Source organism: Akebia trifoliata, chromosome 7 (genome assembly GCF_017979445.1).
Source record: "Akebia trifoliata isolate Shusen 1 chromosome 7, ASM1797944v1, whole genome shotgun sequence".
In the NCBI taxonomy this organism is placed as follows: Eukaryota; Viridiplantae; Streptophyta; class Magnoliopsida; order Ranunculales; family Lardizabalaceae; genus Akebia; species Akebia trifoliata.
In genome coordinates, this window is record NC_141381.1 from 20,517,436 (window position 1) to 20,544,186 (window position 26,751).

General features: G+C 34.5%; 1 protein-coding gene across 10 annotated transcripts; it reads right to left on the reverse strand.

Moving 5' to 3' along the window:
• LOC147398365 (8-amino-7-oxononanoate synthase-like) lies at positions 1–26,751 on the reverse strand. Of its 10 annotated transcripts, none has more exons than XM_086447547.1 (8): positions 18,548–19,478; positions 15,284–16,928; positions 15,150–15,191; positions 14,750–14,829; positions 2,841–2,941; positions 2,352–2,471; positions 816–1,178; positions 1–326 (listed from the first exon to the last, which is right to left on the reverse strand). In XM_086447547.1, exons 2-5 carry the CDS (start codon positions 15,304–15,306, stop codon positions 2,862–2,864), a joined length of 225 nt encoding a protein of 74 aa, XP_086303673.1. In that variant the 5' UTR covers positions 15,307–16,928; positions 18,548–19,478; the 3' UTR covers positions 1–326; positions 816–1,178; positions 2,352–2,471; positions 2,841–2,861. The 10 variants fall into 10 exon arrangements, 1 of the variants encoding a protein (XP_086303673.1); XR_015179844.1 differs by lacking the exon at positions 2,841–2,941 and having other exon boundaries at positions 42–326; positions 14,751–14,829; positions 15,284–16,536; positions 16,646–16,928; positions 18,548–19,482; XR_015179845.1 differs by lacking the exon at positions 2,841–2,941 and having other exon boundaries at positions 48–326; positions 14,751–14,829; positions 15,284–15,516; positions 16,429–16,928; positions 18,548–19,479.

Below are 26,751 nucleotides of genomic sequence, written 5' to 3' on the forward strand. Positions count from 1 at the left end.
TAATGCACCTATTACCCACGGTCAAAATATACCAAAATAGAAAACATCAAAGTTCTCTATTACATTAATTTACATGCAAAAAGAGTTACAATGAGTCATAATTTATAAATCCAAAATTACAATGTATCGAAAAACCCTTCACAATCGTTACACAAGCACAAGTGCCTACAAGGAAGCAATGTCATCACTCCCATCCCTCCCTATCTTCTTTAAGATTCCCACAATGCTTGCAATTGCCAATAAAAGAATACTTTTGTGTCACCACATTGCATACTCTCACGATGAGCTTCCGCACGTTTAAAAGAGTGTCTGAGAAACAAGAGCTCCTGATCAACCAAAGAACCAAGGGCTATAAGGTGAGAAACCTTTATGTCCACTGTTTAGCTCCAAAGGCAGTCCAGTCAGAAGCATAAATAAATTGAATACAAATAAAAGTACTTACGATAAATGACCAAAAATCCGTGTTGACAACAAAAAATCAAAAATTTGTTGATGTGATCATTTTTTCAACATTACCAAGTGGGGACACATTCTTGCAGAAGCAGAAAATCATTTGATATGTCCAGCCTAAGAAATCTTCTAGTTCAAAAAATCGCACTTCTTGAATGATTGCAATCTATAATGATGTTGCATATGTGTGTGCGTGGGTATTCTAGAATATAGACTGATTTATAGGTCATCAACTACGGGCGTGGTTCATGGTTTAGCATTGCAGAGCATAATTGTGATACTTCAACAATTTGTGGAGGCTATTAAATGTTCAGTTTAGAGCATATGAATTAAAATAGATAAAACTATGTGATAAAACCAAGTACTTTTAAGGTGCCCGTCACAAATTGCAAGAGATGAGTTTTATCCTCTTTGCTAAAACCTTGAGCCACCTCCCAAAACCATTGGATAACAGGAGCACTAGCACGATAAATACATGAGTTTGAGTTTTGCAAGCCCAAAGTCTACAACCTGTATTTGGAATGTGTTTTAGGTTAAGATCTAGGTATTGATGTTCAAAAAGAATTACAGGAAAAAAATGAAAAAGCAATTGTGAAGCACTCAAGATGATATAAGCTCGGAAAAAAAATGGTGGAAATGTTCACAATATATGCCTGCCTATGCTTCTAAAGTCTCGTCTAGTAGGATGTTTGCCATCTTGATGTCCCTATGGATGATCTTTGGATGACCTGGAAACCAACAGAAAAACATGCAACTAGTCAAACATTAATAATATTTATGCACAAACATTGAACCTGGTGTAGTTACACAAGCAAGTGTCAGAAGACCCCCAAGCATAACACATAAAAATTCAGTTCACATGCACATATCTACATTGTATGATTATATCAATGGGCCACATGTTTGGTGTGAGGATGAAATTTGTTGAACTAATAGATAGATATTCCTCAAGAAGGCCATCTAATACTATATAAATGCTATTGGTAGAAGAAATAAATGAAGAGATGAAGATTTTATCCTAGTACTTGTAGGCACCAAAATTTTGAGGAGGCCTTTACACATTTTATAAATAAAAATCCCTAATTTTATTAATGGGCCTCAAATCCAAATTGAGTCCATTAAATAGGAACGAGCCTCTTATAAGTCTGGGTTTTGGGTTTTCGTAGATAAAGCCCATGCTCCAACAAATTCAAGTGATCTACATATTAAGTATTGGGCCTTATATCCAAATAAATAAGTTTGACCCAATAATAATCCATAAAATCCTTAATATTGGATTTGGACAAATTTAACCTTTTAAACAAATCAATTAAATCTCTTTAAGTTGAGGTATACTTGGAAAGGTAAATTATCTTTAAGTCTATAAATACAAGAGCCTCTCTCATGAAAAGGGGATTTTGATCACTTTATCGCAGAAGACAGAAGCTCTCCCTTTATAGAAGAAGCAGCTTTCAAACCCTCCTCTAGAGACAAAATGAAATTCTTCAGAGATTCGAACACCAACTAAAGAGAAGATTAAGCATAAAATCATTCTTTGGAAGCCAAGAAAACCCTCTCAATCGATAAAGTACAAAGCCCGGAGAAAAGAAAATCTACAAAAGCCTCTACAGAAGATCAAACACAAAGAAAAACCATCACCCAAACAACTTTCTCAGCTGATAAAGCGCGAAGTCCGGAGAGAAGAAAAGCTGCATACGTCACTATTTTGTACTTGACTGTTAATCAGAGGAAACACTGAGATTTGGATATCATTTTCATAAAAAATAAATAAAATCATTTGCAATCATATTTCACGAATCTCGGGTAGATCTATTGAAATTTATTATTGACAATACAACAGTAAGGTTGGCATGTTAAGAGTGTAGGAGTATAGAAATGCTGATACATCAAATGTTACGTACAAGCTTCATATAGATCTGCAAAACCATGAGCAGCACTTATAACAATTTTAACTCTTTTTGACCATTGTAATATAGGCGCCCCTTTCCCTGAACAGTATGTGTCGATTACCAAGCTGACACCTACAATAATATGTTAGGAATTATAAAAAATAAACAAAAATTGGTAGGCAAGTGGGTCAAGACAGTTGGTACCACAATAAGCTACATGAAGTAACTATCCCTTAAAATGCAAGAAATTATTCATTATTGAAGATCTTTAAACTGATGGAAGTGCAGGAAAATCTAAAAAATATAGCAAATAATTTTTTTATTTATAAAGAGAGTATGATTTACAGAGAATGGACCTATGAAACCTGAAGAAATTTTTTGAAGAAAGATATGACTCATCTTAATGACCAAGACAGGCAAAGTTAGACAAACTCAACTTTGAGCTGGAATAAAGGAATGTTATGCCAATTTAAAAACAATCCAAGCTGAGCCATACAATACCAGGCCAATACAAAGTCCAAACTAAGTTAGCTGGGTTTTCGGGAGTGCTTCACTTTCAACTTCGAGGCACATCTCATTATTTTGAGCACCCCTATAAATTCCTTGAATGCAAGGGAAGTTTTAGGAGTAGAATTGAGATATATTTTACATAGATAACCATAAAACTATTAAACAAGATAAGAAAGAAAGACAGACTAAAAAAATGGAGCATGGATACCTAAATGAGTATATTTTAGCATTTGCCAATAATTTTAAGTTCACATTTGTAGAGCAATGCAGAGTATTAGCTAATGTACTTTAAAGTGCAGCATTTTCAGAGCATAGGAATAATATTTTTAAATTTCTAACCAATAAAAACATTTTTTTTCAAATTCAGAAACTTGTTGCAACTTTAAATTTTATATAGATATGCAAGTGAAGGTCTACAAAACAAGAAGAAAATAGAACCTCTCTTCCTTGACACTCCTAAAGTTTCATTTCCAACAAGTAAACGCCATGTATAGTCATTGATGAAGACTTCTAGATTTACCTAATATTTCACCCTTCCATCATAGCAAGTAAATGATGATTTTAATTGCAATCATCAATGAAGTTGACAAAATTTGCAAGCAAAGGGTTGTGGGCATATTTTGAATAGGTATATGGGCATCTTTTGATCGTATCTAAAATATTAAAAAGTTGGTTTAATCAAATTTGCAAGTAAAAGGGTATGAGAATCTTTTGAACCAATGTTCCATGAGCCTGAAACAACTATCAATAAATGCAAGTTAATAAAAAATTAGTGCCACACGTGCAAGACAAGCTTTGAGAACCGAAGTTTAAAATCTTGTTTAGAGGTCATGTTTTGGTCAGGAGACAAATCGAAATGGTCATGACTCGAAATTCCAAAACATTCCCTAACATTAAATGTTCCACCTAAACATTCGGAACAGGGTGGAATTTTGAACCTGAGAACAGCTTCTCACAGTTCTCCTATTCTGAATAAATGTTCCTCTAATTTTACAACGTATAGTCATGTATATGTGGTGTTGAAATGGAAGCCATACTTACTGTAGACACCCCATTTTTGCACTCGCCTGATTAATCAACTCGTCAATCCGATTGCAATGATTCCCAATGATGGATGTGTATTCCGTTGCTTTATTTTGTTACCAGATGTGTTTCAGAAATCCGGATGAGGTATCTCGAATTGACAAAACCTTAGAAACCACGTTACGCTAGGAAAATACGACCTCAGAAACATAGAAATCATCATCTTGCAGACCAAAAAGAAACTTCACGATAAAAATCACTAAAAAATTACCAAATTATCAAAATACCCCTAACCTCAAAACAACCCTAGAGCCTACGTTAAGCTTAGAAAAACTCTCTCGAACACATAAAATAACAAATCGGAACCAAATAAATCATTTCACCAATTTTAATAGAATTTGACAAAATTACGAAAATGCCCGTCATAAAGTTCACAATCATTTCACATAAAAATTTTCATAAATGACACAAACCAACATTCTCATTGAATTCCTTACGAAAAACCGATTCTAAAACATCCTAGAACATTAAAAATCGACTTGAAACGTGAAAAGTCCTCTCCGGGGGCAAAACGATAATTTCACAATTTTCATAATTAAATAATTCGAAATTAATAAATAAAATATTAAATAATTAAAGTGAAACATTAATGAAATTAATTTAAAATTTTGAACCTAAAAAATCGATTAATCGGACTTTCGGGTAAAATTGTTGAGGGTTCGTGGGATATTTCTTTAAGGACCCCTCCATTTGGGGGTCCAAAGAATTAAAGAAATAATGAAAGGGGGTTCTCCAAAATTTAAAGTCGATCAAGCAAGACTGTAGTCAAAGTATTAAAGTCAATCAAGTGAGACTAAAGTCAATCAAGTGAGACTAAAGTCAAAATTAAAGTCAATTAAGCAAGACTGAAGTCAAAATATTAAAAGTCAATCAATTAAGACTAAAGTCAAAACATTAAAAGTCAATCAAATAAGACCAAAAGTTATAATAGAATTCTAATTAAATAATAACTCTATCTAATAGAATTCTAACTTAAAAACAATTCTACCTAAAACAATTCTAATTAAAACACAATTCTACCTAAAACAATTTTAACTAAAACACAACTCTAATTAAAAGATCTCTAATTAAACACTAACTCTATCCAAATCAACCTTAAAAAAAATTCTATAAATAGAGGTGCTCAAACCCTATTTTCGTATCAAATCATAAACCCTAAGAAAAGTAGGTCTAGAAGCTCCCCTAGCCTCCCATAAATCTTAGTTTTGGAGCCCCAACTCCTTACCTAACATCCCTCCTTCAATTTTAGTCTAGAAAACACCTAAAATCCCTCCAAAAAAACCTCCAAATCCGCAACAAACTTGAAGAGTTCAGATCCAAAAACAAGGAAATACCTTGATCTAGGAGATCCGAAGTCAAATCCGGAGACAGAACGAAGCAAGGGAGTACAGTACAAGAAGCTCTTTTTGTCAGATCTGAGGGAACAAAATCCTTGCTATCGGAAAGGTATGTATTTTTTTTATTTTTATCTAGGTTTTTAGCAATGTGATATATTTGGGAAGTTAGTAGAGACCGACTTTGGCAGGGCGGGGTTGGTGCCTAACACCTTCCAACCCCGTAACATGATCCCCGAATTCAGATTTTTTGTGGTAGATTAGTTCTTTTTATCCATGTTAGAGTTAGTTTGGTTCCTAGACCACAATAACTAGGTGGCGACTCCCAACCCTCAAGGGTCAAAAGCGGATCCGCGCATCCTGCGGATCGAGGGCGCTTTCAGTGGCGACTCCGCTGGGGACTATTGAGGATCAAACTTGAAAAACCCCAAGTATGGGAGCATTGCCAAGATGACCTAGTTTTTTTTTATTATTTAGTTGGATTTATTTTATTTATTTTTTCTGTTTATTTATTTTTTTGTCTTGATTGTAGATGATTTTGGGTATCGCATTTTTTTTTCCAATTAAGTATCACTTTTTGATGACCCCTAAATAGTGAAAGATTCAAATTGACCTATGATAATGATGGAATGATGAAGGTTGGAAAGAAATATTAAAACGTTTTTAGAGAATATTTTAGTGAGAATTAAGTCTGAGAGCCTCTTAATAAAACATAGATCTCGTCGAGTAGATTAATTTAGAATCTGAGTTCACTCAATTTCGTTATCGGAAACCTTAGATATCATCGATGCAAGTTCAATCTGTAAATCTGGAATTATTTCTGAATGAAAGTTGGGACAGCAATGTTAAAACTTTTTTAGAGAATATTCTAGTGAGAATTAAGTCTGGGAGCCTATTAATAAAACATAGATCTCGTCGAGTAGATTAATTTCGAATCTGAGTTCACTCAATTTCGTTATCGGAAGCCTTAGATATCATCGATGCAAGTTTAATCTGTAAATCTGGAATTATTTCTGAATGAAAGTTAGGACAGCAATGTTAAAACTTTTTTACAGAACATTCTAGTGAGAATTAAGTCTGGGAACCTCTTAACAAAACGTAGATCTCATCGAATAGATTAATTTAGAACTTGAATTCACTCAATTTCGTTATCGGAAGCCTTATATATCATCGATGCAAGTTCAATCTGTAAATCTAGAATTATTTCTGAATGAAAGTTGGGACAACAACGTTAAAACGTTTTTACAGAACATTCTGGTGAGAACTAAGTCTGGACACCTATTAATAAAATGTAGATCTCATCGAATAGATTAATTTAGAACTTGAGTTCAATTGATTTCGTTATCGGGAGCCTTAGATATCATCGATGCAAGTTCAGATTGTATTTTCCTAATTCACAGAAAATCTGAATTTATCTAATGTTGGCACAATTAATGTTCTTGAGAGTGAGCTCATCTCAACCATTGTCATTCTATCATCAATGTAACACCTATTGGAATCTCGATTTATTTTTGATCACCTAAAAGTGATCATTGATTGGACCTTAAAAATTATAAAAATTATGCCTATTGCTATGTTTGTTTGATCAATTATTATATGCCATGCTCATTAATTGATTTGCCATGATCTTGACAGATATATTTGTGATGTGTTTGATTTCATCTTAATTTTGATGTGATGGGTTTTGTATTATTTTCTTGATCAATATTCATTTGATATCCATATGTGATGACGTAATCTGGCCCATGGGCCCATGTGTTTGAAAAAGGCCCCGGGCACACCCCACCCTGTTTTGCACACACCACATGCACGTTTACTACTTTACTCACTTACACGTCCCATTTAGCTAACGTGGCACTAGTGCGTGGCCCGATCTCTTCGGAGATGCGACGTCATTCATGAAAATCACAACTCCAGTCACGTACCTTAGGGTATATCAAACTGGGGGCATCAATACCATCTGATCAGGTGATTCTGAGAAATATGTTGATGCACCCAGGATGGAGCGACCTGAGCCTTTGACCTATTGTAAGCCACACAGTCACATGTCCCGATTGCCAACGTAGTACTAGTACGTGATCGGTCCCCTCGTGGGATGCCAAACCATTTATGAAAGCTACAACTCTTGACTCGTACCCGTAGGTATAAAAGATAGTCTAAGTATATCAATTGCACTTCTTGGTCAAAACCGGTGCCTAAGCAAGATCTTGCCCCGCTGTACCCTACTGTACGAGGGGGATAGACTACGTCTATTCTAGACGAGAGGTATTTAAGTGGGCCTTTGCTAAGCATTGTGCGCCACCTCTTAACTGGAGATCAAACTGGCTATTTTTGACTTCAGAGAAGTGAATTGAGGTTTTAGATTATCACCTATACGGTATATCAAACCAAGTCACCACGTATCGAAAGGTATATAGGTGTGCTTGGGCAAGGATGACCAGATAAAAATGCATTGCACGTAGTAAGCTTAGAGTCTAGAAACCTTCCCCATAGGTCATGACTCGAACTTATTGTGGGTGTTCCCGGGTTGTTTATTGAATGAATGCCTGTTGTTGGGTGAATGTATGTGAATGATGTGAATGATGTGAATGATGAGATCAAAGTGTATGATTGGCCTCAAGGATCAAAATTTTGTTTTTGAAAATTTAAATGGGTGCACTAACCCAATAAAGAATCCATTCTTTTACAATAATGACTCAGTCCACCTCGATCCAACAATCCTTATGGACCGGGCCATTTAAATCGAAATGAAAATCGAATTTTCAAAGAAGAAAAAGAAAATATTTTCCAGAAAAGAAAGTTTTCCAAAAAAAAAAAGAAAAAGTGTTATTCTCTAGAAAATAATATTTTCTAAGAAAAAGTGTTTTCCAGAAAATATTTTTCATAAGAACGAGATTTTCCAAGAGAAAATGTTTTCCAAATAACAAACTATTTTTCAGAGAAAAAGTATTTTCCAGAAGAAAATATTTTCCGAAAGAAAAGAAAATGAAGGAAAAATGATTTACAAAAGATCTATTTTTGCAGGGAAAAATTTTGAAATATGTTTTTTACCAAAAATCTATTTTTTGCATGGACTTTGTAAAATTATCAAAATATGATTGCAAAAAAAATAATCAGAATTGTGAAAATTGTTATTCAATAAAAACATTATTTTCAAGAGTGCAGTAAAATTATTTTCCTTCTGAATAATCATTGAATGGATGAATTGTTTAATTGATTGGTGCACAGAATTCAATAAAATCTTAGGGTTCATTTAAAATGTTATCAAGGGGGTGACACTGAAATTGGTTAAATTCACCTTCAAAGAGGTTTAAGGGTTATCATTGTACCTAAGCTCAATCGTCCATCGTCTAGCTAGGGATACTAGTCCAGTCAGTTGGAACGAACGTTAACGCCAAATCAATCCTTTAGAATTTCTCAACATCGCCTAGTTATTCCCTGAAAATCATAGTACTTTAGTCTTGTCGGTTATAAGCAATGTCTCAGTCCTCAGTCCTAATCAAGCCCGTTGTGGGTAGTTGTATTGAGTTTTCATGAGTTATTTGAGTTAGCTTGAGTCCAAATTTTCAATGTCATATTTTCTTTAGATCATGTCTACTCTTTTTCTGTTGAGTCGAGTTAGTTTGTCGAGTCATAGAGGTGTCTGTCGCCCCTTCTGAATTTGATTGGATAAAGAAAATTTTTGAATACCTTGAACGCATTGACGAATTAACTAATAATTTGATAGATTTTGTTTCTGAACAAGGAGATAAGAGTCGGGCTCAACCTTTAATCGAGAAAGGAAGGTCTTTGACCTCGAAACAAAAAATAATTCCTAAAGAGATTCAAATAGAAACCATCTTATCCCTAAAGGAACAGGAGGGGATAATGAATTTATTCAGAAATTTCAAAAGACTTGTTCGTGTGATCATATGAGGGTATGTTAGGTACAAGCTTGGGTGTTGTTCAACACGGAATAGATACTCGTCTATATCGATGGAATCAAAGAAGATGTTATAAAATGTATCAGCACTATCCTTACTACATCTTGAGTTTCAAATCACATATTATCAGTCGATATGGGGGTACCTTTTGAACTGATATCTGATAATGGGTCATACTTCAAAGCATAAATCATTACTCTATGTTTAAAGTTGAAGATCCGGAAGCACAAATCATCCCCCTACCATCCTTAGACCAATGGAACGGTTGAAGCAGTTATTAAGAGTCTCAAGACTATCATCAGGAAAATGTATCAATCACATCGAGATTGGTCAGAAAAATTATCATTCACGCTATGGACATATCGAACTTCAATTCGATCCTTTACTGGAGTTACTCCCTACTCCTTAGTGTATGACATGGAAGTAGTCTTGCCAGTTGAAATGGAAATTTCGTCTCTCAGGGTCATGTTGGAAAATCATTTGTTAGAAACAGATTGGGTTCGACAGCAGTATGAAGAATTAAACTTGATCGAAGAAAACGAGTTAAAGCCCTGTACCATGTGCAAGCTTATTTAAGAAGAGTCACCCGTGCATTTGACAAAAATGTCAAAGCTCATCATTTACAAGTCAAGGATTTAACTATCAGACTTCAAAGAAAATTGAACACTCCTTCTCGACTATAGGAGAAAGTTTGAACCCAATTGGAGAAATTCATTCATCAAGGAAATACTACCAGGAAAAGCTGTCAAACTTCAAGATCATGATGGAATCGAACTACCAGAACCAACCAACCTTGACCAGATCAAGCGGTACTACATTTAAGGAGGCCATCATTGGCCGAATCAATTCTCCTATTACCCAATTCAATATCTCCTTTCTCAACCTTTTGCAGCCTTTTCAAAAATAAAAATTATGCATTTTTCTTTCTCAGCCCGATCACCTAACCTAGGGAAGGGAAATTCGAACTACGTTTTGGTATGATCCCAAAATTCTGGGGTACGTAGGCAACCTGAGAAGTTACTTCAGGCCCGACCATATCAAAAAAATAAAAATAGATTCCTCGACAAAGAAAAAATCTAAAAAAAAAAAAATTCAAAAGAAAAAAATTGTCAAAGTGGGGAAGAAAATTCAAGGAAAAAGAAAATAATTTAAAAGGAAATGTCACACAAGGGGCATTTGGGTTTTTGAGCCGCAAAATCCCTTTCTTTTTATACCTAGTCCTAAGCTTACCAATGAAAGTCCTCCTAAGTACCGTGCGAGAAGTCAAGAAAGATAGCAAAGCATGATCAGACAGCAACTCCAGAAGTTCAGAAGGGAAGAAGAAGAAAAAAATCTGCCAAGTTGAAAACCCAAAAAGGGCGGCTTAGGCAAAAATTAAGGTAAGCTCGCAAGGTTGAAGATCTGAAAGGATGACCTTGGCAACAATCAAAGCAAGGAAAAAAGAAAAAATTGTAAGCTCGCTAGATCGAAAACCTAAAAAGGCGATCTAGGCAAAAACTAGAGCATGCTCATTAGATTGAAAACCTGGATAGGCAATCTAGGTAAAACTTAGAGCTATCAAAAAATAAAAGAAAATCTCCATTGAGTTGAGAAGCTGAAAAGACAGTCCGAGCCAAAACATCAGAAGTTCGAATGATCAAGTTTCAATATCCAGTTTGAACCAAATATAGACTCATTGGATACAAGTATCTCGTCTATGATTGATCTGAAGAGTTTCATATCCCTAAGTGAACCGACGGGGAGAAAGAACAAATTCTATGATGAATTTCAGAAAGAAATATTTTGTTCCAATTTCTTTGAGCCTGACTCAAAATCTTCAATATAAAAAGTCAAAATTAAAAGTTAAACCTTTATTGCGCTTGCGGTAATCAATGATTTCAAACTTTCATAACAAGGGCACTTCCTTTTTCTAAAGAGTACAGTTTCCCCCCTTACACTAAGGGCATTTATTTTCAAATTATATTCGATTATCCCCAGTGCAATGTTCCTTGTCAAACTAGGGGCATTTTTGTTCTGATGCCTGGTCAATTTCAACCCCAAAGGATAAGGTTAACTTTGCATTAAAGGTTACCCTCTTGATAGCAATTTTGAAAACTCCTCAGATTCAAAGAGAGTTAAAACATTTACCAGACCTTCATAAAATCTAATTTTTTATTTAAAAAAAAAGTCAAATGCGAGGTTAATCCCCCGTTTGTTCCCTCAAAGCTTAGTTCATTATTCTTGCACCCTGGGCAGGTAGAATAGAACTTCCTAAAAAATAAAAAAATTAGTTCATTACTCTTTCACGCCGAGTAGGTAGAGTAGAACTTCCCAGAAAAAATTAGTTCATACTCTTTCACTTTGAGTAGGTAGAGTAGAACTTCCAAAAAAAAAAAAAAATTAGTTCATTACTCTTTCACTCCGAGTAGGTAGAGTAGAACTTCCAAAAAAATAATTAGTTCATTACTCTTTCACCCTGGGCAGGTAGAGTAGGACTCCCAAAACAATTAGTTCATTACTCTTTCACTCCGAGTAAGTAGAGTAGAACTTCCCAAAATAATTAATTCATTACTCTTTCACCCTGGGCAGGTAGAGTAGGATTCCCAAAACAATTAGTTCATTACTCTTTCACTCCGAGTAGGTAGAGTAGAACTTCCCAAAATAATTAGTTCATTACTCTTTCACCCTGGGTAGGTAGAGTAGGACTCTCAAAAAGCTTGGTTCATTACTCTTTCACTCCGAGTAGGTAGAGTAGAACTTTCCAAAAAAAAATTAGTTCATTACTCTTTCACCCTGGGCAGGTAGAGTAGGACTCCTAAAAAATTAGTTCATTACTCTTTCACTCCGAGTAGGTAGAGTAGAACTTCCCAAAAAAATTAGTTCATTACTCTTTCACCTTGGGCAGGTAGAGTAGGACTTCTAAAAAGCTTAGTTCATTACTCTTTCACTCCGGGTAGGTCGAGTAGAACTTCCCAAAAAAAAATTTAGTTCATTACTTTCACTCTGAGTAGGTAGAGTAGAGTAGAACTTTCCAAAAAAAAAAATTAGTTCATTACTCTTTCACCCTGGGCAGGTAGAGTAGGACTACTAAAAAATTAATTCATTACTCTTTCACCCTAAGCAGGTAGAGTAGGACTTCTAAAAAGCTTAGTTCATTACTCTTTTACTCCGAGTAGGTAGAGTAGAACTTCCAAAAAAAAAAAAAACAAAAATAGTTCATTACTCTTTCACTCCAGGTAGGTAGAGTAGAACTTCCCAAAAAAAATTTAGTGCATTACTCTTTCACTCTGAGTAGGTAGAATAAGATTCTAAAAAAAATATAAATTTATTACTCTTTCACCTAGAGTAGGTAGAGTAGGACATTTAACTTTCTCCCAACTTTTGCTCAGATTTGTCTCAAATATCATTCAAATTTTCTCGAGTTTTATTTTACTCAGATTTTACTCAATTTCACATAGTGCACACACTTGATCTTTTTAGTCAGGGAGAATTCTCTAAAATTCAAGGATCTGACACTGTCAGTGAGAGCTCTCACTCAAGGACCTGACAATCTTTTAATTCGGGGAGAGCTTTACCCTCAAGGATCCGAATACCCCGACGAATTGCTAAATCAGGCTGCAAAATGAACTGTCACTAGCTTTGGCATTCAGATATCGCACTATCTACCAAAATAGATTTGCTATCTAGCTTGCTTCAACTCTCTGCCAAAGAGGGGCATCTGTAGACACCCCATTTTTGCACTCGCCTGATTAATCAACTCGTCAATCCGATTGCAATGATTCCCAATGATGGATGTGTATTCCGTTGTTTTATTTTGTTACCAGATGTGTTTTAGAAATCCGGATGAGGTATCTCGAATTGACAAAACCTTAGAAACCACGCTACGCTAGGAAAATACGACTCCAGAAACATAGAAATCATCATCTTGCAGACCAAAAAGAAACTTCACGATAAAAATCACTAAAAAATTACCAAATTATCAAAATACCCCTAACCTCAAAACAACCCTAGAGCCTACGTTACGCTTAGGAAAACTCTCTCGAACACATAAAATAACAAATCGGAATCAAATAAATCATTTCACCAATTTTAACAGAATTTGACAAAATTACGAAAATGCCCCTCATAAAGTTCACAATCATTTCACATAAAAATTTTCATAAATGACACAAACCAACATTCTCATTGAATTCCTTACGAAAAATCGATTCTTAAACATCCTAGAACATTAAAAATCGACTTGAAACGAGAAAAGTCCTCTTTAGGGGTAAAACGGTAATTTCACAATTTTCATAATTAAATAATTCGAAATTAATAAATAAAATATTAAATAATTAAAGTGAAACATTGATGAAATTAATTTAAAATTTTGAACCTAAAAAATCGATTAATCGGACTTTCGGGTAAAATTGTTGAGGGTTCGTGGGATATTTCTTTAAGGACCCCTCCATTTGGGGGTCTAAAGAATTAAAGAAATAATGAAAGGGAGTTCTCCAAAATTTAAAGTCAATCAAGCAAGACTGTAGTCAAAGTATTAAAGTCAATCAAGTGAGACTAAAGTCAAAATTAAAGTCAATTAAGCAAGACTGAAGTGAAAATATTAAAAGTCAATCAATTAAGACTGTAGTCAAAGTATTAAAGTCAATCAAGTGAGACTAAAGTCAAAATTAAAGTCAATTAAGCAAGACTGAAGTCAAAATATTAAAAGTCAATCAATTAAGACTAAAGTCAAAACATTAAAAGTCAATCAAATAAGACTAAAAGTCAATCAAATAAGACCAAAAGTCATAATAGAATTCTAATTAAATAATAACTCTATCTAATAGAGTTCTAACTTAAAAACAATTCTACCTAAAATAATTCTAATTAAAACACAATTCTACCTAAAACAATTTTAACTAAAACACAACTCTAATTAAAAGATCTCTAATTAAACACTAACTCTATCCAAATCAACCTTAAAAAAAATTCTATAAATAGAGGTGCTCACACCCTATTTTCGTATCAAATTATAAACCCTAAGAGAAGTAGGTCTAGAAGCTCCCCTAGCCCCCTATAAACCCTAGTTTTGGAGCCCAACTGCTTACCTAACATCCCTCCTTCAATTTTAGTCTAGAAAACACCTAAAATCCCTCCAAAAACACCTCCAAATCCGCAACAAACTTGAAGAGTTCAGATCCAAAAACAAGAAGATACCTTGATCTAGGAGATCTGAAGTCAAATCCGGAGACAGAACGAAGCAAGGGAGTACAGTACAAGAAGCTCTTTTTGTCAGATCTGAGGGAACAAAATCCTTGCTATCGGAAAGGTATGTATTTTTTTTATTTTTATCTAGGTTTTTAGCAATGTGATATATTTGGGAAGTTAGTAGAGACCGGCTTTGCCGGGCGGGGTTGGTGCCTAACACCTTCCAACCCCGTAACATGATCCCCGAATTCAGATTTTTTGTAGTAGATTAGTTCTTTTTATCCATGTTAGAGTCAGTTTGGTTCCTAGACCACAATAACTAGGTGGCGACTCCCAAACCTCAAGAGTTAAAAGCGGATCCGCGCACCCCGCGGATCGAGGGCGCTTTCACTTACATCGTCAATGACCAATAACAACCCATGGTTCTTGCAAAGCTCCACAAGCTCGAGTATTGGTGCAAAATCCCCATCCATACTAAACAAGTTGCAAGAAAAGAATGATAGCAATTATTTTCTCTATAGCAATAACCTTTATCTCAAGAAAAGCCACTTAGAAAAGTACTTTGTAAGTTGTGCACTTTGCAACAATGAAGAAAAAATTGCATGAACAAAAATGTGAAATAAATTAATCCAGTAGGATAATCAACTTATCAAATTTTCACCTAGGAAATGTCCAAGTTGAAATCCATTTATTAGTTGGACATGTAACATTCACATAAGCATTTCTCTAGTAAAATTGCACGGACAAATAAATTTTTATTTATTTTTTTATTTTTTTGTAATGTATAGACTTACCTATCGCTCACGACAACTTCCATCTTTAGTGTGTAGCATGATCTGCCAAATCACAAATGCAATTCCATGGAATGTGAGAATATTGTGTGGAACAAAAGAAAAGATAGGATACAATTTTATAACAAGAAACTTACAAAAAAGCATGAAGGTGGACCATGTCAGAGTGCCTGTACAGAAAGGTTTGTACTTGATGTTGCCTCTCAGCAAGACGGATACCATCAATTATCGATGCATGGTTCAAAACATCTAAAAATATGGCAACTTGTTTATCTTTCAATGGCAGCTACGAGGGAGCTGACACTTCCAAGTGTTGCCATTAAGGTCATATTGGCTGCAAAGCCTATAGGGCAGAGAAGGCAATCCTAGACTAGAATTTCAAAAAAAGAATACATGTATTCTTCAGTAAGAAAAAACAAAATAAAATAAAAAATGAATAGAAGGAGGTCACTCATGTTAGATAACTACATCATTAGCTACTTTGCCAAATTGACCATTTACTATTCTATATTTCTCTTTCCAACTCTGTAAATTTTTATAAACTAAAAGACTTTCACAATATTGTAACAAATTTAGATAATAAACTAACCATAGATGTCATTGGTGGAATCTTAGCTTGAAGGCCATTCATACCAAGATGGTCTTCTTTTCCTAGACGGAAACAAAGAAAGAGAACCCTTGTCCTAAGATTTTAAGCCTTACTAAGGGTCGTTTTGCTCAAATGGGTTACCATATTAGCCATCCAACACTACACCCTTCCTTTCATTGAAAAAATCAGATCCAAAAAAACAAAAAAAAAACAATTTCTTTTGGGCCTAATGCAAGGTTTTGAAAATGGATGGCTACCGAACTTCCACTGAACTCCCAAAATTTAAAATTCAAATTCAACAGTGAAAACTGAAGTTTTTTTTTTTTTTTCAAAGTTCATATAATTTTGTCCTCGACAACCCTAAAGCATCGGATTATGTTTTTGGATGCCACAAGGGCCCTTGAATATCTTAGTAAGGCTAGGACTCAGTCCCAAAAAGCTCTAATCTCATATTTCAGTATTTTAGAGGAGGCCCATTGTCATAGGTGCATGAAAAATCACTTCAAATTTAATTTAATTAAAAAAAAAAAAAAACTGATAAGCAAATATTGTATCATGCTCAATTTGACCACAAGCCATATCCAAAAAGCAGAAAGGATCTAAACTTCTAAAGTAGCCATTAATGTACATTCATTTCTAAAACTAACATTTTTGTGCATGTAAATCAACATACTTCAATTTATGGTTTGGTACCTCTTTTTTCTTCAAATATTCTAAGGATGACTCTAGTAATCTATGGTAGTTTGTATATCCACAAATCAAAGCATAACCTCTTGGGCCCATTCCAGGTTCTTGGGCTACCTAAATTGGAAGAATACTAGCTCAAAATATATAAGAGAAGGACTAGAAATTTTTTTTGGATATATGTTACGAAAACAAACAAAAATAGGGCCGTTCTATCTGAATTTACCTATATGCTCACTGCATGCACCCTCTTTCTTCTATGCATCCCGCCCTAAACTGTGCTTGAAGTGGATGCAGTGAGCACAAATTGTGGGTGCAAATAGCCTGGCCAATAAAAATAGGACTGACTATATCGTGCATGCACACCTTTGCAGCAGCCTTACGAACTGCTGGATGAGAACTCAAGCCCAAGTAATTATTTCCTGAAAAGAGAAGAAACTTCCTAAACGGCTGAGAGCAATCCCCTAGTTTTGTATATGAGTCTCCATCTCTCTGCATGACCTCATCTCCTATAAAACCAAAACCAAAAGCATCACAAATCACTATGAACGGTCAATTTATTCATCCAAATTTGTATTATTGCATTCATCGCAAACTGATGAGAAGAATAGAAACATTTGTGCGCTTATCAACAATTAATAAAATTAAACCCCTAGAGGTTGGCTCAATGCCAATTTCGAATCCAATAAGCGGTGAGAGTCCATAGGTTGTGTGTTTGATACCCATTATGAGCAGTGGCTCCTTGAGCCTACCCACGAGGGCGTACCCCCACTTACTGGTGTGTGTGTGATGTTCGGACGTTGCACATGCCCCGGAAGAGGGACGTCCCTCTCCTTTGAAGAATAAATGGGTGAAAGGTCCATTGTAACATAACATAAACCATATTAGAACAAGTACATATTCTAAAGAAGATGTGCATTTTTTATTGTACTTTTTTGGATAGGTAAAGGTGAAGTTGGTTCAAGGGGGTAAGGGGGGATTTGAACCTAGTATGTGAGAACAACATTCTACATGTGACTATAGGGCAAACTTAAAATATACTTATGTTATTCTCAGCTTAAATAAATGAATCATGTAGACACATTGCCTTAGCTTAACATAACAACCTCCTAGTCTTTCAAACAAGAATACCACTTACATTAAGTGGCTATACATAACAACCTCATAAAGTTAAAAAGAAAAAAGAAATTCAACACCACTTGGCTCAAGCACAGTTTCTAGATAATAAAATAATGGTGTTCCAATCTATGTTATGATATTAATATGCATAGCAAATCACTGGACTGAGTAGAGTGGATCATACTTATGGGAAATGCACAAGGTTATTTTCACTCTAAGGAAAATTAAGGGAGTGTGGTGATTGATTCAAAACTTCCAAAAACAAGTCATTAAAAAAATTAAATAAATAAGACTTCCAAGTCAGGTGACTTCAAAATGAGTTCATGACTTAAATCCAAAACTCATATCCAACCACTCTTGTTTGCTTTCCATAACCACCACAATAAAAGTACTAGGATGACATAATAATGGAAAAAAATTGTGTTTAGTCCAAACCTGCTATTCTGCTCATCTGGTCAGAATAAAATAGTTATTTAATCCCTTGTTTTTGTGTTGTTTTACATTTTTTTTTTCCTTTCCTCATTACATATTATTGTCTTTCCCTGAAAAAAAATTATTAAGCAGAAGAATTGGGAAGCAAATACTCATAGCATATAAACTACAAATATCTCACGGATATCCGAGAGACCATCAAATTGACGAAATCTCTTTAAGTTACCTAAACTGCACAGACCAAAGGTGCAAAGCGAAAGAGATTAGAAGAGAAACTCCTATGTTAGAACTTAGACTAATGATAAACTGACGCTCTAAACAAACATAAGAGGCCAAAATCCTTTGTTCAGACTTCAAAAACAAGTAAGCTTAAACATTTTTTAATCAAATAAAAAATTTATACAGAAGAAACACTAACAAATCAAACTGAAATCAAATTTAACAAAGATTATCAAATAAAACATAGAGATCCTCCAAACTAACCTATATAATCAATTATTTCTCCAACCAAAGTAAAAAAAACTAAAATTTCGTTAAGAAGAAACAGGGAACAGTCAAAATCATTCTAAAATCTAACCTGTGATTTGGAGTGAAATCGATCCAAAATATGTGAGTAAGATGAGAGAACTAAATGAATCCAACAAGCTTCGAACACTTTCAACAGAATTTAGGGTTTGTGTACTTGTTTGAGAGATCGATGATCGTGAGCTAGGGTATTTTTGCTTGATTGAGAGATCGATAATGAAATAGACAGATTTCCACAGCTAATCTCCTTCCATATCGTGATTGAATATGCCATAATGACTTGACTTAGAAGAGAGAGGCAGAGGTCGATTAGTTCTGGATATAAGGGTTTTTTGAAGATCGAAGTGAAGAAGGGAGAAATCTCATACACGTACATGACTATTTAGGTAATTTCTTTTCAACATGAGATCGATCGAGGGAGACAGAGAGAGATCGAGGGGTCGATCGAAAGAGACCGTGAGAGAGAAATGGAGAGGTCGATCGAGAGAGATGAGATTGAGGGAGTGACTGAGAGAGAGAGAGATAGAGTTCCAATAGAAGAGACGGAAATTTGGACGTTTAAGACAACTTTAAAAGGTAAAACGGTTTAATATCGTTTTTGATATCTGTTCTTATTTTGCAATTTTGTTGTTGTGTGACATGGTGATTAGATTGAACAATATTATCTAATTGTGAATGTGTAGGTAGCATTGCAGAAGAATTTGCAGCGACATCGATTACCAAAACATTATCTTCTTTACTAACGAAGTCACTAAGAATTGGTTCACCAGTGAACATTTGTGAATGTTGAGCATGAAAAGGATGATTGAGTCCTTGTACTAAATGATTGACATCCATTGGATTAATTGAATCTGTGAAAGTCGATAGCTCTCCATCAACCTGTGTGAATGCAAATAAATCAATGGCTTATTTGAAGGGATATAGTTTTTCATCGAATACCACATGAAGGGAGATGTCACTACTACATTGAGGGGAATAGAAGGTGCACCATATTAGATTTTTAATGTCGAATTTAATTAAAATGGCATTACAAAGCTAGAATTTTCGCGGTAGGTCACGCAAAAATTCTAGAAAGATTTATAACGTCGATTTTTAATAAAATCGGTGTTACAAATATATTTTTTCATGGTTTTTTCATACGAAAACTGTAGGAAGGTTTATACACAATGTAAAAAAAAGCCCAAATTTGATGGCCCTAGGCTATCAAAATTCATAAAATTCGCCGGATCAAGGGGTCGAATTTTTCATTGTCAAATATATATATATATATATATATATATATATATATATTTTTTATGGGTCGAAATTGTCAAATTAATGAAGGATGGGAGAAATTTGACAGCTCTAAGCTGTCAAATCTGGGAACATCAAGAATTTCGATTGTCTTAGACCGTCAAAATTCAATTTCTGAAATTCGTGGGCCTTGACTTATCAATTTTTTTTATCGAATTTTTCAATTTTCACGTTGTGATAATGACATATTTTCACTAACCTATGTGACAAAACATTAATATAAAATATCTATTCTCATACCTTTTCCCTAATTTCCTTCTTCGAGCTAGTTCCGACTTTAACCCCAAATACTAAATCTTTTTCATCTTGATTGACCACCATATTAGGGTGCATGTTTAGAGACCATGACGAAGAAAAAACAAACTTCATCGTTTTTATCTTGATTGATCTCTGTATTAACATGGGAGGGTTTATAAAAGCTTTGTGTATCTTTTTTGTTGGATTTCATTCTTCATATTTGCTGCAAACTTCTGTTTGTAGCCACTATGAAAGAAGGAAAGGAACACTAACAGATCGAATCATTAATCACTGTGTTGCTGATGAAGATGTATTCAAGCCTTCTTAATGCATGATAGAAGATGTATTCGATCAAGCCTTTTTTTAAATTTTTTTTATATTAGAAAATGAGTTCAAAGCTAAATGAAAGCATGCATGTAAGAATATTTCTGTGGATTAATGCATGCAGCCAAGACAAAAAAAAAAAAAAAAAGAAAGCAAGAAGATATAACGTCGGTTTTATAAGATTAAGAACAATCCTTGAAGCTTAACGCTTAGGAAATGACCTTGTGGTATCACATATGATCTTCTTACCATAACTTGATTCTTAATACAAATTATGAAGTTTATTGGTTAGTGAGTGTGAAAAAACCCTAGACTATCTTTCTAATATGCATGTGTTAGAGATGATTCTTAGGTTTAATTGTTATTTTCAATATTAGTTGGAACCTGTGATATTTCATATATTTTTAAATTATTTGTTATCTTATCTACTTGCACTATATAATCTAAGGTTAAGAACAATCCTTGAAACTTGGCACTTAAAAAATAAGCTTGTGGTATCATATGTGATCTCCTTACCACAACTCTATTCTTATTACAAATTATAAGCGATAGTAGATCTGAGATAGATCTTTATTACTTACATAGCTATTATTGAATTGTTTAGATTTTTAATAAAATCATTCTTTATACATAAATTGATATTCACATTATGTGTATGGATAGAATGTGGTGTGGATTGATATGAAATATAGAAAGGAGATTAGGGTGTATGCTTAGAGGTGGATGGTTATATCTAGATCAAGGATGTAGACACCCCATTTTTGCACTCGCCTAATTAATCGACTCGTCAACCTGATTGCAATGGTTCCTAATGATTGACTAATATTTTAAATTTTTTTATTTGTTATTAGATATGCTTTCAAAGCTTGGATGAGATATCTCACACAAACAAATTGTAGAAACCACACTACATTAGACAAATGTGATCTGAAATATAAAAACCATCATTTTGAAATTAAAAGAAACTTTACAAGAAAAATTATCAAAAAATTGATCTAATTATCAAAATACCCATGACACTAAAACACCCTTAGAAACCATATTATTCTTAAAAAAATCATTTTTGAATACGTAAAACAACAACCTAAAACTAAATAAATTATTTAATCAATTTTCACAAAAATGGTTAAAAAATCAAATTCAAATAAAATAACTTGAAATCTTATCTAAATGACTTGAAGACTAGTTAGAGATAGACTCCATCTCAAAGAAATCTAATCTAACTCAAATCTTATTATTAATAAAGCTATTTAAAAAGATAACTCTAGGATTAAATATCGCATGTCTTGAAAAATCCTAGAAAACATAGGTAAAAAACTTTCTATAACTCTCCCAAAACCCCAAATCTAAAGTCCTAACTCGATACCTAACTCTCAAGCCTTGATTTTCAACCTAAAAAACACGTAAAAACCCTAACAACACCTAGAAAAACATTCAGATCTAGAAGAAGAAATTCTCATATCAAAGTTCAGGTGTAGATCTAAAAGCGGACCGTTCGATTTTTGTAAACTACTTTTAAAGGCGTTAGAAGTTTTGGAATGGGTTGATTTTTGGTGAGGATGATCTCCTCATCATAGAGATCACCATGAAAAAATATCAGTCAATTCCAAAACTTCTTACCCATTTATTGAAAAAATATTTGGCACAATGTTTGGCTCTTTTTAGGGCCTTCGAATGCCATCTTATATATATATATATATAAGCACACTACAGTTTGACATTTCCTACTGATACTACTAGCGCACTACGGGGCAATTGACTAAACTACTTCATCTACTGCCTTTACAGCAGCTGCAATCCTTGCTTTGGTTGCTGCTTCAACTAGATCTTCTGATTCAACGAGATCAACTGATTCCTCAATTACATCGACCCTCTGTAGCAGCTGCCATCCTTGCTGATGAAACTGAAGTATCTGGATCTGGACATGACGGAACTACACTTCTAAAACCGTAAATTGACTAAACTACTTCTACTACTAGCAATTGACTAAACTACTTCCATAAGGCAAGGCCCAGCAAGCTCCGGCTTCAAGTCTATCAGTTAGCAAGCTCCGGCCCTGACAGAACTACACTATCAATCAGTGGCCCCAGCCTCTTCCCTTTTCTGAAAGCTGGGACAACTGGGTCTGGAGATGCAGGATTATATATATATATATATATATAGGAGCGGTTCGACAGCCCTAAAGTTTGCCAAACATCTTGCCAAACATTTTTTGTAAATCACTTTTGACGGGGTTAGAAGTTTTGGAATAGGCTGATTTTTTGTGAGGATGATCTCTACAGTGAAGAGATCATCCTCACCAAAAATCAGCTCATTTTGAAACTTCTAAGCCTACTTTACAAGTTGAAGAATCGTGGACCGTCCAATTTTTGTAAATAACTTTTGATGGGGTTAGAAGTTTTGGAATAGGCTGATTTTTGGTGAGGAAATCTCCTCATCATAGAGATCATCTTCACAAAAAATCAGCTCATTACAAAGCTTCTAACCCATGTTTTGAAAAATGTTTGGCAAATTTAGGGCTGCAGAACCGCCCCCTATATATATTTATGAGGAAGTGTTTGGAGGCCCTAAAGAGAGTCAAATATTTTTCAAAATAGAGCTTACAAGTTTCGGAATGAATTGATTTTTTTGGATGATCTTGATGATGAAGAGATCATCCTCACCAGAAATTAGCTCATTCCAAAACTTCTAACCCTAGTTTACAAGTAGAAGAATTGTGGAGTGTCTGATTTTTGTAGATCACTTTTGATGGGGTTAGAAGTTTTGAAATGGGCTAATTTTTTGTGAGGATGATCTCTTTATCATAGAGATAATTTTCACAAAAAATTAAGGCATTCTGAAACTTCTAACCCATACATTGAAAAAATGTTTGATTTTTTTTAGGGCCTCTAAACGCCACCCATATATATATATATAGGGTCAGGATCAAAGGACATATGAAAAAACATATGTAAAAACAATGTAATGTTAATAAATTTTCAAAATATGGGTTAGAAGTTTCGGATTGAGTTGATTTTTTGTGAGGATGATCTCTATGATGGGAAGATTGTCTGAAAAAAAAAATCAGTCCAATCTGAAACTTCTAACCCCATTAAAAGTGATTTAGAATGTGGACTGTCAAATTTTTACCAATTTTTGTCAATAATTTGTAAATCACTTTTGATGGATTTAGAAGTTTCAGATTGAGCTGATTTTTTGTGAGGATGATCTTCTCATCATAGTGACCATCCTTGCAAAACATCAGCTCAACCCAAAACCTCTAACCCATATTTTGAAAAACCATTGTTTTTACATATGTCCCTTGAACCGCCCCCATATATATATAGGGAGTGGTTCAGCAGCCCTAAAGGTTGCCAAACATTGTGCCAAACATTTTTTAAAACATGGGTTAGAAGCTTTGAAATGAGCTGATTTTTTGTGAGGACGATCTCTACAGTGAAGAGATCATCATCTCCAAAAATCAGCTCATTTTGAAATTTCTAACCCTAGTTTACAAATTGAAGAATCGTGGACCGTCCAAATTTTGTAAATCACTTGTGATGGGGTTAAAAGTTTTTGAATATGCTGATTTTTGGTGAGGATGATCTCCTCATCATAGAGATCATCCTCACAAAAAATCAGCTCATTCCAAAACTTCTAACCCATGTTTTGAAAAATGTTTGGCAAACTTTAGGGCTGTTGAACTATTCCCATATATATATATATATATATATATATATATATATAGAGAGAGAGAGAGAGAGAGAGAGAGAGAGAGAGAGAGAGAGAGAGAGAGAGAGAGAGAGAGAGTTTATAAAAATTCTTTGTTACAGAAAATTGAATGTTTCTGTCATTTCGAATCACCAGAGGACTTGAAAGATGAGGGAGAGGAGGAACCTATGAAATCTTCTTGATCTAATCACAAAAGGATATTTTGTTTCGAAGTCTGATTGACTCATTTGATAAGAACATTTAACTCAAAATTTCTTTCATTTTCAATTTAGATTTCATTCAAAGCTTCAAATTTTATTATCATGAATCTCTTTATTTGCTCTCTTTAATGAAATTTCCATGTGATTTGAATCTTGAATCCATGTGGTTTTTAACCGTTCCTAAGCTAGTATGTGAAATTGCCTCGACCCTTCTTCACTAAATAGTGGATAGGGGTCCGATTTATAAATGGGGACTTTTGAAAAATGGGAGTCGCCACCTAGTTTAGGTCTAGGAACCGTAAATAACTCCAAACGGATATGGATCGATCCACAGATCAAAGTGATGTGTAAGGGGTCAGATTACGGGTTTCGGAAGGTATTAAGCACCGAACCTGCCTGATCAAAATGATCGATCTCTACTACAATCCAAAACCATCATATGGTCAACATACAAAGACTACAGTCAAAGTCACAATCCAATCATCATCATCAATTTATGTGGGGTTTGCCAAACAAATCCTATGACTAAAATCCTTCAATTATTACATGATTGTTCCTTGAATTTTGAAAAAGTCTTGTATCACATCTCACATTCTAGAATTCACATGGCAACATTTTCCAAATTATCCAAAATAGAAAACTCCTGCAACATTCTCCAAGTAGGAAAGATCATAAACACCAAAACTGCTAAATAGGAACTCGTGAAGTTTCTAAATTAGGAATTTGAATTTTCCTAATCTAGAATTTGGAAAATATACAATGAGTTACCAAAATTAGAAGTTTATAAACCGAATCCTCCCAAAATAGAAAGTCTCCATAAAGATCGAATTTTTGAATTAGTAATTTCAGAATCTATGCAAAATCTTCTGAATTGAAAAATTGCTAAAACATGAGATTTCCAAAATAGAAACTTATAAATGTATATTTTCCCAAATTAGAAAATCATGCAATTCTCATATTAGAACATTCCAAATATCGATTTTTTAACACAAAATCATGAGTAGAAAATTTTGAATTAGACAACTGTGAATTTATGATGAATCATCAAATTGAAAATTAACAAAATAATAATGAAGAATCCCACATTCAACCAATTCTCAAAGTAATCAAACGGGCATGCATTCATAATTTTCGATCTTTACAAAATAACTATTATTCGATGACATGCATGTTTATCAAGTCAAGGGGTACATTAATCACATGGGAAAAATCTCAAAATTACACAAGGAGTTTAAATATCATCACAAATCATGAAAATTCAATTCGAGCATAGTGATCATGACATTTTGACAAAATCTCTTAATCTTACTACCATGCAATAACATAAAATAAAATAAAATGAAAAATAAAAATAAATAAGTGAGATACATAACAATATGCAATATGCAAAAAGAATAAAATAGAAAAATAAAACCTACGTAAAACAAACATCCTCTTTGACCTATCGATCTAAAAAAAAATATAGAAAAACTATATGAACTAAAAGCATCTCCTAATCCTATAAATGAGCAAAAAAAAAAAAAAAAAAAAAAAATAATAATAATAAAATATGAATAATAAAAAAGAACATGGTATTAATCCTATTGATATGAAAATAAAAGTACAAATAGGAAAAAAATAAAAATAAATAAACTTACCTATAGAGAGATGAATGGATCTGATTCCTTCAGGTATGATCTTGATAGTTTGCGAGTACCCGCTGAGGAAGACGAAGGTAGCAAAGGGGGAGAACCTTCTTCTTCGCTGGAAAAGGAGGCGTGGAGAGGGAGAAAAGTCTGAGAAAGACGTTGGGCAGCAAGAGGGCTGTTAGAGGAGAAGATTTCTGGAAGAAGTCGAAGGACGTCTTTGTAGAGCGAACAAGTGAAGGTGGGCAGAGAAAAGTGTGATAAGGCTGGCTGGGCGTGCTATATTGCTGGTTCTGTGGAGAAGAACGAGTGGAGAGGCTGGCTGTTGGGGCGTTATGGTTAAATTGCAGCCTTAATGGAGATGCTGGAGGACATCAATGGCGTTAAAGATGGGGCTGTGAGTGGTAATGAAGGAGAAGAAAGGGCTGGGTAGAGAGAGATGAGTGTTGGGAAGGTTGGCTGGGCAGAGGGACGTGGAGAAGAGAGGAGAGTTCTGTTGAGGACGTTCTTCTTGTAAAGAGATAAATAGAGAAAGGTTGCTGGGCGTTGGGTATTGCAGCAACGAGTTGAACAGGGCCTGGGCAATAAGGGCGTGAAGAAGATGGGATGTGCAGCAAGATGAAGAGAGGGAGAGCGGTTGTGTTGTAATGAAGCTGTAGAGACGTGGAGAAGATTAAGTGCAGCAAGGAAGGAGGACATTCAGCCAGTACCCTTCTCTGTTATCCTTTCTTTTCTTTCTTTCTTTCTCTTTTCATTGCTGTCCAACAGAGACTCCAAGAGAGAGAGCAGAGAGTCTAGAGAGAGAGAGAGTCGAAGGAGAGAAGAAGAAGATGTGCTCAGCTGTGTTCAGCCCCTTGAGCAGTCAC

Coding starts and splice junctions, on each gene's coding strand:
- LOC147398365 (XM_086447547.1), bottom strand. CDS start 15,306: ATGGTCCACCTTCATGCTTTTTT. Junction 15,192..15,283: donor GTCCACCTTCATGCTTTTTT/GTAAGTTTCTTG, acceptor GTGATTTGGCAG/ATCATGCTACACACTAAAGA. Junction 2,942..14,749: donor GTTATTGGTCATTGACGATG/TAAGTGAAAGCG, acceptor CTTGCATTCAAG/GAATTTATAGGGGTGCTCAA.